The sequence below is a fragment of the Mastigoproctus giganteus genome, chromosome 6 (genome assembly GCF_048544385.1).
Source record: "Mastigoproctus giganteus isolate SK-2022 chromosome 6, ASM4854438v1, whole genome shotgun sequence".
Classification (NCBI taxonomy): Eukaryota; Metazoa; Arthropoda; class Arachnida; order Uropygi; family Thelyphonidae; genus Mastigoproctus; species Mastigoproctus giganteus.
This window is the reverse complement of record NC_143580.1, coordinates 13,502,781-13,520,941: the sequence shown is the minus strand read 5'-3', so window position 1 is coordinate 13,520,941 and position 18,161 is coordinate 13,502,781. Positions and strand designations below refer to the sequence as shown.

At 35.6% G+C, this 18,161-nt stretch overlaps 1 protein-coding gene across 1 annotated transcript in view; it reads right to left on the bottom strand.

Moving 5' to 3' along the window:
- LOC150083957 (ataxin-3-like) overlaps positions 1–18,161 on the bottom strand; it is an 89,656-nt gene that overhangs the window by 55,460 nt on the left and 16,035 nt on the right. Inside the window, exons 3-4 of the mRNA XM_090374968.1 lie at positions 7,497–7,633; positions 1,190–1,344 (exon numbers count right to left, since the gene is read on the bottom strand). Of these exons, the coding sequence (XP_090231094.1) occupies positions 1,190–1,344; positions 7,497–7,633 (292 nt within the window). The remainder of the gene's footprint in view (positions 1–1,189; positions 1,345–7,496; positions 7,634–18,161) is intronic.

The following is an 18,161-nucleotide window of genomic DNA, read 5'->3' as shown; positions in this document are numbered from 1 at the left end:
TGAGAAATATAAGCTATCCCATCTTGTGCAAGTCAATAGACATAAAACGGTGGAATGGTTGGCCAGGGGGACTTTTCCAAGGCCACAATTCAACAAACCCTCCTTACGAGCCTCTGAAGTAGACGCCCAATCAAAGTATCCATGCTTATAGCCACCCATTGGCAAAGACAAATACAGTTTACATCTGAATGTCATCATTGGACAACTGATGACTGGAAAAAGCTACCTTTTCTGATGAACCACATTTTCTGCTATGCTGTGTGGATGGTAGATGGAGAGTATGGCGACAGACTGCAGACAGGAATCGCCCCAATGTCCAGATCCAACAGAAACAGGCCGGCAGTGGCAGTTTTGGAATGGGGGATGTTTTCCCTGGAAATTTCTAGGAGCCCTCATACTCCTAGATTACACTCTGAATGCTAAAAACTACCTATCCATTGTGGGTGATCAAGTATATCCCTTCATGGTGACTGCCTTTCTGGATGGCACAATTGTATTCCAACAGGATAACATGACTTGCCATGGTGCTGGTATTGTTTGAGAGTGGCTTGCTGAACATGAAAGGGATTTCCAGGTGCTATGTTCCAGGTGGCTGCTGAATTCACCAGTTATTAATCCCACAGAACGTCTGTGGGATTCATAACTGGCAAATTATGTGGATCGACAAATCTGGCAATCGGATCCACCACCAAAGACTCTTGCAGAACTACAGGAATCAATCCTGGCAATATGGTACAACATAACTTCTGCAATGTTCGGAGGAAGACATACCCGCTATTAGGTAAGTGGTCAATGTTTTGACTGGACAGTGTGTACATATATATACATGAAAAGACAATGTATAAAATTTTCATCTGATCTGCAGCTGAACAAAGGCTGCCCACCCCCAATTTAAAATTTATATGACAGCTTTAACACAGATCACCATGTTAATTTAAAACCAGTAATTGGGATATTAAAAAAAAAAGTGATTGTAAATTAAACTAAATACAAAAAATTTCAATAAAACATCTTCAAATGTTTTATTAAAATAAATTGAAATGCATTGCTTTTTTTGTCTTATTCAAAAAATAACAAACACTTCTAAATAAAAAGTAAAATTTTTATTAAATTATTTTTTGTAAAGGGTTATTATTATCACAATTAAAAATCTCAACTAATGAATGCACATAATGGGATTTGATACTACCTTCGTTCTGAAGTTGTGCTAAAAATAAAGACAGGTAGGTACTTGATATCAGTTCTGGTCCTGTAAGAAGAGAGTTTAGATTAAACCACTGGTTCCCAAGTTTGCGAATTGTAAGCCAATGGTCCCGGTAATTACAGATGTAAGCCCTTTGCATTCTATAATAAAAAATAATATAAATACTCACAAGCAATGTGAAATTCTCTGTAATTCTCTATATAAAAGCTCCCCACTGAAAAGGAATAATCTATGTATCAATTTTAACCATAAATTGTTAAAATAAAATGCATTTGGATAATATTATTATGAACTCATTATGATTATAATCAAGAGATTTCTCAAACATATTACATTACAGAATACAGTTGCTAAACTAAAGGCTTTTATTTGAAATAGGAAATAACTATTGCTGAATTGCACTGTGTCAATAATTATCCCTGAATTATATCCAAAAACACCCAGCTATAAAGCAACACACAATAACCAATGTACATGCTACCCTATCTTCAGCTTGTCTAGGTACTCCAGCATGTGTATGTGCTCTTATGCTCTTAATTTTGTTTACTATTGCCCTATCATCTTAGGCAGCAAAATTGATTCTAAACTCACAACTTGCAGACAGTCATATATGTAGGTGATCAAAAAAAGTTCAAGGACTGAACTAATATCTGGAAAATAAAAATGGCCATTTGGATGAATCATCTTTGAAGTGGTCTTCTTGATACTCTATACACTGATCCTGCTGGAAGCATTCCCGATAAGCTTCATTTGGAACTCATAAGAGTTTCTGTGTACCACGACAGAATCTGAATAATTTCTTCAGTCACTGCAAATATACGACCTTTCAAGGGAACTTTAAGCTTGGGAAACAAGAAACAAAAAAAAAAAAAAAAAAAAAAACACTGGGAGCTGTGTGGTGGTATAGTGGATTGAAGATCACAGTAATGAAGTGCTTTGCAAGAAATTCTTGAAAGGAAAGCACCAAGTGTGCAAGGGCATCGTCATGATGCAAATTCCAAAATTCCAATTATCTGCAGCCTACTTTTTCATCCTTCTCCAAACATAAAATTGCACAATCACCATAGGACTGTTGTTATATTTCTGGTTCACTATTTGATCATGCAACACAAATTCATAATGATTTATGAATTTGTCTCTCATGATTAAAGCTCTCTATGCTCAGAGAAAACAATCTTCCATTAAGAGGACTGGGCCTTTGTTTTGGGTCATAGCACAATAATAATAATAGTCACCAGTAATGGTTGAAGAAACAAAGTGTGGGTCAGCAGTAGCAGCACAGTGGCAAAGATTGTGACATGCACAGCACAAACCTGGTTGAAATGTGAAGCATTATAAAATCCTGAGTTAAAATTTACTGACATGTCCCATAAAAAAGTACAAATTTCACTAGCAACTTTACAGACTGTTAATCACTGATCACTTCTGATTAGATGACAAACACAATTGATTGAATCACTGGTTTATGAAGTTGAAGGACAGCCAAAACGAGGATCATCTTCCACAGACGAGTAGCCCTCTTTAAAACTTTGTGAGCCACTGAAAAGTATTTGAATGACACAGAGCATCTTCTCTGAAAGCGGTTTTTAATGTTTTGTGGTTTCTGTTGACTATTCCCTAATTTGAAACAAAATTTGTTGCAAACTCTCTGCTCATTCATTGTAAAATATGATGAAACATACATAGAACACTTTCTATTCAACACATGCTAATTCAGACTGGCTGCAGAATAATGGGCGATTCATGCATTACTATGTCTAAATGAGTTTCCAAACATGCGACAAGTTACAACTTGCTATGATACCACCTCATGTATCAGATAGAGAACAAGTATGAAACTTAAAAAAATAAACAGTTTTTTTTTTTTTTTTTTTTTTGGTAGTTGTTGGCACATCAGCATCTGTGGCCATAATGCACCTCCCAAGGTTTTTGCAGTACTTTGATCCAAGCCCGAGGCGGGATTCGAACCCGCGACCTTTGGGTTGCCAGGCAGGTACTTTACCCACCTGGCTAGCCCGGTCGGCTAAAAAAAAATAAACAGTAAGATTGAAGTTTTACAAATCTGTTTCATATACAGGCATCAGGTTTGAAGTAAAAAAAATTACAGCAGGGGTCCCTTCTGATATAACAAGTCTATGGGAAGCAGAGTTTATAACTTTCCTGTAACGAAGCAATCTATACAGCACATGACGGTAAGATCTCCTTGAGCTACAACAGGAAGGAAAAAGTATCTGTATTTACTGAAATATGTGCATATTTTGAGTTAGCCCGAATGGGGGATGGGCTTAGTTATTACTGTAAATCGTGCGCAGTTCCAAGGGAACAAGTTTTCCAAAACTACATTGTGCTCCAAGAAATGACTTTATGTGGCATTTTGAAGTTTTGTAAAAATGATAAACTATGTAAGTAAAGTTTTTAAACATTAAGTCAATCTCATTTTGATTTGATATTCTGACATCAAAGTGAAATTAAAATTCATTATACAAACAAACACATTGAAACAGCCTTGCAAATGTAAATTTATACATATATTTATGAATGAGTTAATAAGTACAGTATGTACATGCCAAAAATCAAAAAATTATTTTGATAATTTTAAAATTTTAAAAAAACACTGGTCACTGTTGTTTCACAATTCAGCATTGTATCACTTGGTTCAATTTTATCAATTTCTAGATCTGAATTTCTTTAATTTCAGGTTACATAAGCCCAAATCAGACTACTACTATTGCTTGGAAACACAGATAATGGATGGCAGCACAATTCACTGTATAAATGGACACTTAAACAACCTTTAAAATGTAAATTTACATACATATTCATGAAAGGATTAAAAAGTACAGTACTTACATACACATGGATATACATAATCTGGCACACCATTATAATCATATGGTGCTTAAAAAACATTAACATGAAGCACATTCATTAATAATAATAATTCTAACACTCTAATCCAGATCATAATCCAGTCTCATTCAAATTATTTTCTATAGGGAATTATTACCGAAATAAGGGTTTTCACCTTATTTCACATCACTGGTTCCAGTAACACATTAATTACATAATTCAAAGAATACCAATGTTAGGGTTATCAACTCTTCCAGAACTTGGGAATTTATTTTGTAGAAGGAATATTTGTTAGTAATATTCCTAAATATTTGTTGAATTATTACTTTTGATTTGTACATAAGGAAATGATGCAGAAAGATATACTTTTACTGCACTTGGAGAAAAATTTGAACTGCATGGCCATGCCAGCCTGATATTTTGCAACATTTTGTATTCTTTCCCATAGGTGTTTACAGTTTAGAATGTTTAAAAGTGTAAACACTTTTGAACTTTATAAGCTAAATTTTCTAGCAGCAGCAGTAAAACCGCTGCAAAATGTAAACAACATTTTTCATGCCACATGAGGTTATGCCATTTGTATTTCTCCCTTTTAGTGACTATAAGCTAAATCAATTGTTATTATTTTTCATGCTATGCGAAGCTGTGCTATCTGTATTTACCTTTATGGTGAGTATAGGTTAAGTCAATTACTAATTATTGGTATACAAAGTTTAAAGTTATCCCATGTGTTTACTGACTACTATTTATCAACATTCGTTTTTCAGAGATTAGTTGCCTTGTTCATTACAAGTCAAAATGTTATATCTAAGCTCTGTATCTGTCAGTATGCAAGATCAAAATAGAAAATATTAATACTCTGAAACTGCAAAAAACAGTGTAAAGCAGGAGACCTAAGAATGTGGACACAGTTTTTTTTTTAATAAGAAAAAAATTAGTATTTAATAAAAAAAATTATTTTATTCAAGAAAGAATAAATTCCCAGAGGTTTCAAAATTTGCCAAAATGGATAAAAGTTAAAGGGCTATACTAGATGGGCACTTAAAGCCCAGCATTGGAAATGCCTTCAAATGCCAGGTTTTACAGGAAGCAGAGGGAAAATGTATGCAAACTAGAAGGGGCTTCCAACGTCGTGTTGGACCACGTTAGCTGGTGCTTAACACCTGCTGATGGCATCGGAGGCGCTGAAAGTGCCAGCGACTCTGTGTTTATATTGGTTTTTTTTTTTGGTAGTTGTTGGCGCATCGGCTTCTGTGGCCATAATGCACCTCCCAAGGTTTTTGCAGTACTTTGATCCAAGCCTGAGGCGGGATTCGAACCCACGACATTTGGGTTGCCAGGCAGGCACTTGACCCACCCGGCTAGCCCGGTCGGCTGTTTATATTGTCTGAGGAGAAATTCTCCCCATGAATAGGGTGGTTGGCCTTTATTCGTTATTATTTGGAGAAGATATTTGACACAGAGAAATTTATTTATGAGGTGGAAAGGTCTGCCTTGACAACATGGCATTAAAGGATTACCCCACAGGACTAAAAAAAGGTTTTAATGAAATTTATTATATGTGGGGGAAAGTATTAAATAATTTTAAAAATCTTTTGATTGCCATATACATTTAATTCAAATTCATTGTACATAGTTTCTTATTTTTCAGAATTTTTATTTTCTACTAAATACTAATATTTATTTAAACAAAAAAAAAGCCAAATTTTATTGTAATTATATTCTAGTATTTTGCCATGAAAGGGTGCTGATACCACTGAAATATGTAGAAAAAGAATCCCTTATTGATATGCCTGAAGACTGCCCTCCAACTGCTGTCGTTTCCATTCCCTCTTCTATCTCACAAATTAATGTGCCTTCAAAAACATTCCCATCCCTTCTTTTCACAAAATTATGCAATATGCAACAATTTTTTATTACATCGATAGCAGAATTGCACATTTTTCACTCTAGCAGTAATATGCTAGAGTGAAAAATGCACAACTTATCGCTCAGTATTCCAAATGTGCATTCCACAAGTTGCCTTGCTTGAGTTAATCTATAATTTAAAATTCTTCACTCACTGCTTAAGTTTTTTGATGGGTATGATAGTATTAAATTTTCAGTCAGTCCAAATGCTTCATCCCTTACAAAAACAAATGGCATTGCCAGCTCGTTTGTACCAGGAAGAGCTATTTAATGGCATATATAGTTGTTTCATTAGCAATCTTATTCCAAAATTTTAATTTTTAAAAATGTTCGAATCACCATCACGTCCATAAGCACCAACGTCCATTGCAGTGAAACAGTAGTTTTTATTGATATCTGCATCACAGTATCAAATTTTGTGATTTTTTCACCAATTAACATTAAAAGTTCATCAAAATACTGTTTCGACATCCTGTAAAAAAAAAAAAAAAAAAAACTTCTCGGGAAATTTCCTGTGTGTTTCAAACATAATGTAAAACTGTCCTGTTTTTAAACTATTTGAATTTGCTGGATGAATCCACCATTGTTGTTTTCTCTCTCTACTTGCAATCAACTGTATACATAAATGCACAATACACCCAATTTGAACAACATCCATCTTGCAACTGAGAATAGCAAAAGTGAGTCGCTGGTGGTATCCAATGAAACGTTAGAAACACTCTTCTAGTTTAAAACGATCTGACGTTAGAAACACTAAATATAGTTTGCTGTCTTGGAGGCATTTACAATGCCAGCTGATGCCAGCCCAAAAGCTTTTTTAAACTTTTCTACATAATTATCCTTTAATAAATTTTCATATGTGAGATAGCCATCTCTTGAGCCATTAGTTAAAATTTGGAAATTCTCAGAATTCAGGAAATAAGTATATATCATTCTTTTTTTGAACAAAATGCCTTGTATAAATTTACTCAAAGAAATAATTATCTTTTAATTAAAAATAAAACCAAAATCCATGTAGTTCTTGTATCTCATATCTTTACAATGTATTATTTCAGCAATTTTCTTGCATATTATGCAAGATCAAAGTGACTGAAAGGTCATTTAGTCAAAGATTGCTGCTGCTTCTAGTATATTTATAATACATTTTATCCAAGAAAGGGCAATCACATATTTCATTAATACTCAGCATTTACAAATCTTAACCAGTGTTAAAAGGTGATATTCCATACAGAAATAAAAGATAACCAAGTAATGAAATTTAAAAAGCAGCTTACATAATAATAAATTGCAGGAAATGGAGATTGCCTGGTCAGCTGGTCTATGCATCAATTGTAGCTGCTTTTTATTTTCATGAACTGGGCAGAATTCTATTGATAAAAAAAAAAGATATAGCTTTTTACTTTTATCCACGACCATGCAATGCCACAACCACTTCGGAAAAGTATATATATATTTTTTGATTTGACCTGTATATGGGTATAAATAACGAACAACGAACTTTTACTGAAATACTTGAGTGCTTAATAAGACTTACATGGGGTTTGCCTGGGCTGTTTGAGCAATAGGATCCTGACTTCTATATGGAATTAATTCAAGTCCCCATACTTTCAGTGCACTTGCAATGACTTGAACAGAAAAGTAGCCGCTATCATCTACGTTACCTGAAGGCTGCTACTCTGGCAATAAAAATTATAAAACATATATCTGGTTATATCCAGAAAAAAAATAAGAAATATATATACATTTAATCACATGCATATCAATAAATTTAACTTTTAGCATTAACATTAATATTAACATTATAGCACTGTTATCTTAACGGTGCTATATATTGCAACTAACACAATTTGCATGGAGTACAAGTTTACGAAGCTTAAAAAAAAAAAAAGAATGAAGAGAAGATTCTGAAAATTTATTTATGTTTTTTATACGATCGAAGATTTCAGTAAAAGGGAAACATATTTCACCATAATAATGCAAAAAAACACACAATTCCAGCTATCGGTATTTTCACAAATGCAATAACATCGAGTTTACTACCCGTTTATAATTGCTTGCAGTAACAGAAAAGCCCAATAAACCGAAAAGTGCAAATTGTTTTTGTTTTATGGTCGGGACCTCCGGAAATGTGCTTTAGAAAAATGTCACAAAGGCGTTCAGAATTGGTTCTTATAACAGAAAATATGATAACAATAAAAGTGTAGTGCATTTTATTGATTTGAATTGGTAACTAATACAATTTGCACAATAAAAACAACCTTTTAGAGAGTTATATAGTGAAAATTTCAACTTCCGAGGTCATGGAACGAATTGCCAAAAAACAACGTGTTATTGGGTTCACATTACGATATTTTCACGATACAATGGTGTCTTCGGAACAGATTAATATTGTAAAGCTGGGTACACTGTATTGTACAGCTAAGCACATAGTTTGAAATGCAGTATTAATGAATGTTTAACATTCGTTTTTTTGCAATAATGTTCGTATTTTCGATTTTGTCGATACTTTGAAAAAAAAAAAAAAAAAAACTCGTAAACCCAGGAACACGTAAAACGAAAACTCGTAAAGCGAGAACTGCCTGTATACAGCAGACTCTCGATTTTCCAGGACAGATGGTAAAAAAAAAAAAAAAATCCCGGATAATCGATTTCCTGGTTAATCCAAAAATACAGTCTCCCCGACATACGTAAGAGATATGTTCCAGGACTTCTTACATAATTTACTTAACTTGGGAATGACTAATAAAATATTGCTACCATATCCCTGATATACCAAAATTACAAAAACTACATAATATCCTCAGAAAAATGAAGAAAAATAGCTATATATTAATAATAATAATAATAATTTATTTATTCCTATTTTATGTTACACTTTTTTGGGAGATAATAGCAAAAAAGGGAGGGAGAACACATAAGCCAATGGCTTTTTAGGGGGGTGTTCCCTTAAAAAAACGATGAATATACAAATATACAATTGAAAAAATATATACAGTTCTGAAATTGTACAGGTAATGTTCAACAGAAAAGACATAAATAAATTGGAATTTTTTGTACATTTCTTTACAGAAGACTTCGAAAAGCATCACTACTTATAATATCATTGTGAACATTTTTACAATTAAATGAGGAGAGAAAAGAAAAATGATGAGATGTCTGCACAGAAATTTACAAACTGCTTCCTTTAACATTTGTACATTATTTCCAAGTTGGTGTTTCTAAAATCCAGGAGTTGAGTGGAAGGTAATTTGAATCAGACATCCCTGATGATGTGTTCAATTAGTAGTTTCTTGAATTGATTTAGTTAAGTGACATTTTTGCTTTTTGCAGGAAGTTTGTTCCAGGTTTAGCACCTCTGTATTTTATACTTTTCTGACCTATAGCTTTTATGAAAAGCGGAATCTTCAGGTTGGCTTCATTTCTTAGATTGCATGATATTTCTTCTTCTTCTTCTTCTTCTTCTTCTTCTATGGTTATGAAAAAGGATCTGAAGAGAGGGGGGAAACTCTGGTGTCTTCAATGTATTGTAAATAAAGACCGCCTCGACTTTCTGTAGTAGTTGGTAGATGCTGAGGAGTCTCACTTCCTTGTATCTTGAACTAACCGATGCATTCCAGGGAAGGCCCATAACTGAGCGAACGCATCGACTCGACTGAGAATGGAGTTGATTCTCGCAAGGTTTTCTTGGCTGGTGGTACCCCATGAGATGATGCCATAGGTAAGGTGCGGCTGAATTAATATTTTTAATTAGTTCAGTTAAAAACTTTATCTGAGGATAGCGGTGAAGTAGCCAGAGTAGCATATAAGAAAAGAAAACACAAAAGGAAGAAAAAACGCATGTTATTGTACTGCAAAAACTGATATGTATTTCGTAGCCCTGGTTATTATAGTTGACTTCATTGGTGCCGATCGCTTCACTGCTTCTCGTATTCTGTCTTTCTCCTTTATTGTATTCACCGTTGCCACTGACAAATCTGAATTCCGCACGATACTTGTTAACGTTTGGCCATTTTCATACATCGTTATTATTTTAATTTTCTGATCCAATCTCGATCGCTTTACTTTTCTTGATAGATTTACTAGTACCGCTGTCACTTATTCTCTTAGTCTGGCACCATGATAACAGTCAAAATTAAATTTTCTGAAAAGAACTTCACAGGGTTAAGGCGAAAACTCACTATCACCCCGAGCGAGCTCACATTTTATTAAAGCTCATTTCTGGAGGTTTGTTGTTGTTTGTTATTTGGTTTTTAGGAGCATTAGCAACTAAGGCCATATTGCTCCGGGAATATGTGGTGGTCAATCCCTGACCTTTCCGCATCCTCCGTATTTGGTGGTGACGGGCTCGAACCCCGGTCTAATCAAGAAGCGTGTGCTATGCACTGCTGCTCCTTCCCACCTGGCTACGGAGGCACCCATTTCTGGAGGTCACTGCCAAAAAACAAAAACAATTTGCACTTTCCGGGTTACTGGGCTTTTCTGTTAATGCAATCTATTATAAACGGGTAGTAAACTCGATCCTACTGCATTTGCGATAATACCGATAGCTGGAATTCTGTGGGTTCTTACGTTATTATGGTGAAATGACTGAAATATGACTGAAAATTTTCAGTCATATAAAAAAAATATAAATAATGTAAAGTAAGTCCGAAGCTACGTAAGTTGGGAACTTACTGTATCGAAAAATGTTCAGCAACCTATGTAAAAAGTATGGTGATAAATAAAAAACAATAAAACTTACATGCACTAACCGCATGTCCAATGCGATGCTTCCCTTTATTTTTTACGATGTCGATTTTAAATCTAATAGCTTCCCTTTATTTTCTACAATGTCGTGTATGCTTTGGTCACCAACATTAAAATGGTTCCTTAGAGATTTAACAGATGCACCATTTTCAAACTTTTGAATAATTTTAAGTTTTTGTTTAATTGAAAGTACAACTCATGCATTTGCCCATCATTTTCGCGATTTAAAAAAAAAAAATAAAAAATAAAAAATCATTACTATATAACAAAAAAAAAAAAAAAAAAAATCCGACATCCCTGACATAAATAACGAAACAAAATTTGTCCTTTTGTGGTGCGACGGAACACAACAATCGACGAGATGCACTAAAACAAACTAAACATTTGGTCTCTTTTTTTTGAGCGGTGGGTGTGAAGACAGCGGGGGGTTGCAAAATAATAGGCACACTAATCTCACAATGACGACTTATAACAGCGCTTCTTGTTGCTTATTTATGACTTGCAAAACATTTGTTTATACCCATTCTAGTTATTACTTGAATTTTATGATTTCTGGTTGATTTTTTTTTTTTTTTTAAATTTGGAGTCTTTAAGTGTCCTGGTTAATAACCCACTTCCTGGTTAATCCGATCCCTGTAAATCGAGAGTCTGCTGTATATATATAATAATTAATTTTGGGACTTATTTCTAAATAATTTCCAATAGGTTTGCTGGTGAGATATTCAGCCAGTCATTTTAAGCTTCTACAATAAAAAAAAAAAAAAAAAAAAAAAACTTAGTGATAATGTCACTTAAAGCTTTTTCAATCCTTATAATCAAGTGGTTGCATAACTGAGGTCTGTGACATGCCATCAAAAACAAAAGATCTGAATATCTAACTGACAGTGTTATTTTGTTACAGCAATATGTAATCCCATTCAACATGTTATGGAACCATAAAGAAACTATGCTAGGAAATGAATGAGAATTATGCATATAACCTTGATTTGTCTCTTATGATTTTTCATATTTCTGGAAGACTGAAAAATCATGGCATGCCAAATCCACACAGATAATGAAGTGAAGCAAACTGCCAAACAATGGTTCCATCAGCAATAAAAAGAGTTTCTGTATATTGCATATATTCTAAACCACACTGCATGCATGTGGGAGGGACACCCACAGTTTCTAGAAGAAATAACCCTACACCACTGTCTGAGACTGGTTAAATACAGCTCCAAAGGGTAAATGCACATTAATAAATTTTCCTTGTAGTCAACAGGATAAGAATTCAGATATAAAGCAGAAAAGCTACTACATGGTGGTAATGGAGAATAGGTGCTAGAATATCATTAGCATTAGTAGAGGCATATGATGCAAGAAAGCAAGCTTATGCAGCATCAGCCAAAAAAAAAAAAAAAAAAAAAATACCCTTCCACTTCACCCCTCCGTTCGTTCAAAATACCTGTCCAGGTGAGCCTTAAATTTATTTAGGCTATCAACTTCCACAACAAGGGATGGAAGTCTGTTCCACCAACCAACTACCCACTGGCTAAAGGCAAATTTCCGCACTTCTATCCTACATCTGTCTTTCCTCAATATGAATTTATGCCCTCTCAGGTGATTATTCTGAGCAAGAGGCAGTATCCCATCAGCATTGACCATGCTCAAACCATTCAAGGCTTTGTACACCTCTATCAGATCACCTCGCCTGTGCCTAGTCTCCAGACACTAATTTGCAAAACTTAAGCCTTTCTTCGTAAGAGCAACCCTTCGTTCCGTTCACTAACCTTGTTGCCCTTCTCTGTATTCATTCCAGCAGCTCTACATCCTTCTTGAAATGAGGCCGCACCTTGAGTACTGTATACAGGCCTCCAGACCTGTATACAGTACTCAAGGTGCGGCCTGACCATTGCCTTATACAAGAGAATAATCACCTCCTTATCCCTGCTAAAAAAATTGCTGTATATCATTGATAAGACACCATGGGCTACTCTTGCAGCCCATCTGCACTGCTCAGAGAACTTCATATCTGCCTGCACAATTCCCCCCCAGGTCCTTTTCATTCTCTACCACTGTCAGTGTAGTACCACAGAGTTCATACGTTGCTCTGGGGTTGCTGTTTCCCATATGTAGTACTTTACATTTGTCAATGTTAAACTTCATTTGCCACCTCTCAGCCCAATCTGCTCAACCTTTCCAGATCCTGTTGCAGCAGCATAGCGTCAGTAGCATCCTTAACAACCCTGCCAACCTTTGTATAGTCTGCAAACTTAGACATTAAGCTTGATATACCATCATCAATATTATTTATAAATACAGAAAACAACAATGGACTCAACACTGAACCCTGAGGGACTCCACTAATAACATTAGTCCACGATGAGCAGTGTCCATTAATTACCACTCTGTCTTCTGCCACTCAACCATCCCTTTATCCATAGCAACAATTTGCCACCAATGTCACACTGCTCCAATTTGTGCAGCAGTCTTCCATGTGCAACAGTATCAAAAGCCTTTCTAAGATCCAAATATATAATATCAAAGTTATTCCCAGCATCCAATTCTTTTGTGACTACATCATAGTATCCAATCAAATTGGTCAGGCAAGACCTTCCCTTAACAAAACCATGCTGTGTCTGAGCTATAACTGAATTCTTGTCAAGATGATCCTGCAGTGCTTCTTTAACAAGTGCTTCCATGGTGTATGATGTATTTAGACTAAGGCGCATTTAGGGCTAGAGCCTCAAGCTGCGAACAAATTTGGACTATGTATCCAAATTTGTATTTGGACTACATAGTCCAAATTTGTTCGCAGCTTGAGACTCTAGCCCTAAATGCGCCTTAGTCTAAATACATCATACACCATCAGGCATCTCTCATATTGTGGAGTTATACTTCATAACTGTTTTTGCCATCATTGCATCACTTGGGTACCTACCCACTCACCGAAGAAGGGCCAAATAGCCCTGAAACGGTGCCGTCTGGGTGGTGGTACCTATCTGAGAATAAGTAACATTAGTCTTCTCCTTAGGTGAAGCGTTACTTATTCGAAGTAGTGCAATATCATGGCAACTCGTTGTGAAGGTATTCACAATATGAGATATAACCTAAAACGATGCCGCCTTAAAAATTTTCTGTTTATTCAGAAATGGCTGTGTATTATGATGCTAAAGCACTTTATATATACAAGTGCTTCCATTAATTTTCCTGGAACAGAAGTTAAACTAACAGGTCTATAATTACTTGTGTCAGCCTTTGATCCTCCTTTGTGAATTGGGGTTACATTTGCACATCTCCAGTCTATGGGTACCTCCCGAGTCCAAGGAAGCCCTCATAATTATGGCTAACGGATTGCTTACTTCCTTTGCTGCCTCCTTTAATATAACTGGACAGATCCCATCCACCCCAGGTGCCTTTCTTGTATTTAACTTCAACAATTTCTCCTCCACTGTACTCTCAATTATTACAAGATCATCTAGCTCACAGCCAGTGTTTACTTCATCTATGGCATTCCCCTTCCTGAATAACTCCTCATGTGTGAATGTAGATGCAAAATATTGATTTAGTTTGTTAGCTACCTGAGCAGGATCATGAACAGTTGAACCATCAATATCAAGTGGACCAATCTGATTCATCCCCTTTCTTCTAGAGTTTACATAAGTAAAGAACTCTTTGCTGTTTTTCTTTGCATCCCTTGCCAAAGATTTCTCGTAATCTGCCTTCGCCTGCCTAACCTCCTTTGTAACTTGGTTACAGATCAACTTATATCTATCATAGGCTTCTGTGTCACATGTTAATTTATATGTATCCCATGCATTTTTCTTCTCTGTCATATGTCTCATTAGTTAATCTGACATCCATTTAGGCCTGAACCTTGAACAATATTTCTTAGTTGGTATGTAAAGCCCAGTAGCTTCCAAGATAAAGTTCTTTGAATGCTTCCCATTTTGAGTTTGCTGTTGGTAACATCATCAGTTGGTCCCACTGTATAGAATTTAAATACTGTCTCAGACCATAGTAGTCGCCTTTACGAAAGCAATAACCCTTCCCCTTTACCCCTGATGGTAGTTACCTCCTTGAGTAAATCCCACTTCAGCACACTGTGATCACTGCCACCTAGTGGTTCCTGTATCTGCAGATTCTTAATGCATGAAGAATCACTACTGATAATCAAATCAAGAGTATTGCTCCCTCTAGTTGCTTCCCAAACATGCTGATTTAGAAAACAATCATCCAATAAATCCACAAAAGCCTTGCTAGTGTGTGAGTGACCAGCCCACAAATTCCAGTCAATATCTGGAAAATTAAAATCCCCCATTATAAGACTCTCTGATTTACTGGCCCACTCTATTTCCCTGTACAGTTTCTTATTATACTCATCAGAGTCATTAGGCCTATAGCACACTCCTACTCTCAATTTCGATCTCCCAATGCTTATGTCACACCAAACTGACTCGACACTGCACTGTCCAGCGATGTCGACTGGCTTCACTTCCTTGGATTTTATGTTTCTTAACTAATGGCATAACCCCCTCCTCCTTTCCTATCCTGTCTATCCTTTCTGTAGACGTTGTACTCCCCAAATTCCAGTTCTGCATTACTTATATCTGTGTGACACCACGTCTCTGATATCCCAACAATATCTGCCTTTGATGCTTTGAGCAATACCTCAAATTCATCAAATTTATTTACCAAACTCCTAGCATTGGTGTACATGCAAGTATACATGCACCTGTTCTTTTTCTTAGCTACCCTAACACAACCCATGTGTTTACTTGTACCCCAATGACTCCCAGCAGTCTCTGAAATATCCTGCATCTTATTTTCCAAGCTGCTGCTCATTCCAATAGAAGCAGTGCAAGAATCACTTTCACCTCTGCCAGTGGCTACTGTTAATCTATTAGTCCTTGTATCCCCCCAGTCTAGCAGTTTTCCGACCCACCTAACACTGCCTCGATAGCATCAGCAAACATTCTTGCACCCTTTCTATTTAAGTGTATCCCATCCCTGTAGAAGCAGTCTCTCCTGTTAACAAGTACAGACCAGGCTGAAAAAAATTCTACCCCTTGAGCCTTGCACAATCTTTCCAGGGCCGAATTGATCAACAGTGCTCTCATCACATACTCCCTCCTATTGTGTCTGGGCAGAATTGCAGACACTTTCAAATTCAACCCTAATTCATGGCTTTTTTTTCAACAGTGACCTGTACTTGTTAAGTAATTCCGCCAGTCTCCTACTCTTAATATCATTAGTGCCAACGTGTACAACTATATCACCTTTTGTGCCCTTAAAATGGCTCTAAAGTGTATATTGTGCAAATGAAACAGCATACATATTGGTCATACAGTGATCTTTCAGCTTATATACATGCCAGAGTGATAAAGACATCACAAATGATCCTTCATAATAGTAGCAGGAACTGTTGTTATGAAGAAAGCTTTACTGAAATCTAAGTATATAATGTCAAAATTATTATTATTTTTTGCATCCATTTCTTTTTTGTCTATGTCCTAGTAGCTGATCAAATTGATCAGACAAGACCACCCCCTTACCAAATCCATCCTGTGACTGCTGTATAACTGCACTCCTATCAAGATGATCCTGCCTAACTTCTTTAATCACTGACTATGACTATATTATTCTTCCTAGCACAGAAATCAATCTTAAAAGTCTGTAATTACTCACTTCACTCTTTGAACCCCCCTCCTTGTTCACGGGAGAAGCATTTGTGCATCTCCAATCTGTAGGGACCTACCCTGAATTAAAGGATGCTCCTAATAATTATGGATAAGGATCAGCCTCTTTTAATACAATAGGTTCCATCACTCCCCCCCCACCATGAGGAGCCTTATTCGCATTTACGTACAATTTCTCTTCCTCTCAGTTATCATAAAATTATTTAGCCCATAGTTAGAATTAGGTATACTTCTGCTATCCCAACCCCTAAAAACATTTTCACATATGAATGTAGATGTAAAATATTTATTCGGTTTGTCAGCAACTTGAATGGAATCATCGATAGCAATACAATCCATATCTAGTGGACCAATGTGGCTAATCTCTTTTCTTCTACTGTTAAACATAAGCAAAGAATTCATTGATACTTTTCTTTACATTCTTAGCCAGACTTTTCGTAATCTGCCTTAGCATGCCTAATCTCCATAGTGACTTGATTTCAGACTAGGTTATACTTACTGTAGGCTTCTGTGTTGTCCCCTGCCTGATAGTTATAATCATCCCATGCATTTTTCTTCTCTGTTACTAGCTGCATCAGTTCAGCTGACATCCATTTTGGTTTAAAATTTGAACAATCTCTGTTAGTTGGTTCAAAAAGCTTAGTAGCTACAATTACATCCCTGAACACTTCCCACTTAGAATCTGTGGGTTGGCTGGTCACTGGCAGCAGTAACACATCCAGAAACTGTTAGTAATGTTAGAAACAGTCATTAACTGTTAGTAACACATCATTTCTGGATGTGTTACTAGCAGTTAATGCCTGTCTGATCAAGACGGTTGCATGTAAATTTTTCAGCATGAATAATACTTATTTCCAAACTAAGTTGTGTTTCAGTTTACTGTTAGTTGATTTGTTATTTGGCATAGAAAAAATTAATTTTTTTACCTGTGCTGGAGGAGTGCTCATAGTATTGGACTGTTTTAGATAAAAGATTATGCACAGTTTGCAACAGGTTATAGATATAGTTTGCTACACCTTCATGATACAGTTTGCAGAAAACCACCAGAAAAGTGGAACTCCAAGAGCTGGTTGGTTCACTATTTATAATGTGCCATTGTATTCACTGTTTCTTGTACAATTTTATTATTTTTTTGGTCAAACACAGAACTGCTGAAGTCCAACAATGCACATATTTATCAGATATGACTCCATGTAACTTTTTTTTTTCTTTTTTCTTAGACTAAAAAAAAAATCCTTGAAAGAAGGTTGATTTGATCACATATAAATAATAAAACAACTCATCTTTCAGTGTATTTGAAGTTGGGTTTCTGAAAGTGTACTTTTTTTGAACAGACCTCATATAAGTAACACATTTAATAGTGATGATAAGACTTAGGTAACTTTAAATTTCTATGCTCTAAAGATCTTTAAAATATTCAGGTATAACAATATTAAGTATGAAGGGTACAGATGTAAACTTTTATCACACTGAAGGGCTCTATTACTGACAATATCTGAGCTTCACCACGACCATTTAAAATTGCTTTACAAGATGGAACATACCTACAAACCTACCCAGAATAAGTGAAAGTTCATGACAGTAGGACACTCCCAGACAGTGCTGCTTTAAAATTAAATCCAGATTTTATGACAATCACTAACAAGTATAAGAAGAGCCAACAAATCTGAATTGTAACAATGCTATGTTTTGTGTACTTGATAAAGAAGGCGTTTTTTTCTAAATGTTTCTCTAATGAATAAAAGATCATGACAGCATTCAGTAAATAAGATATT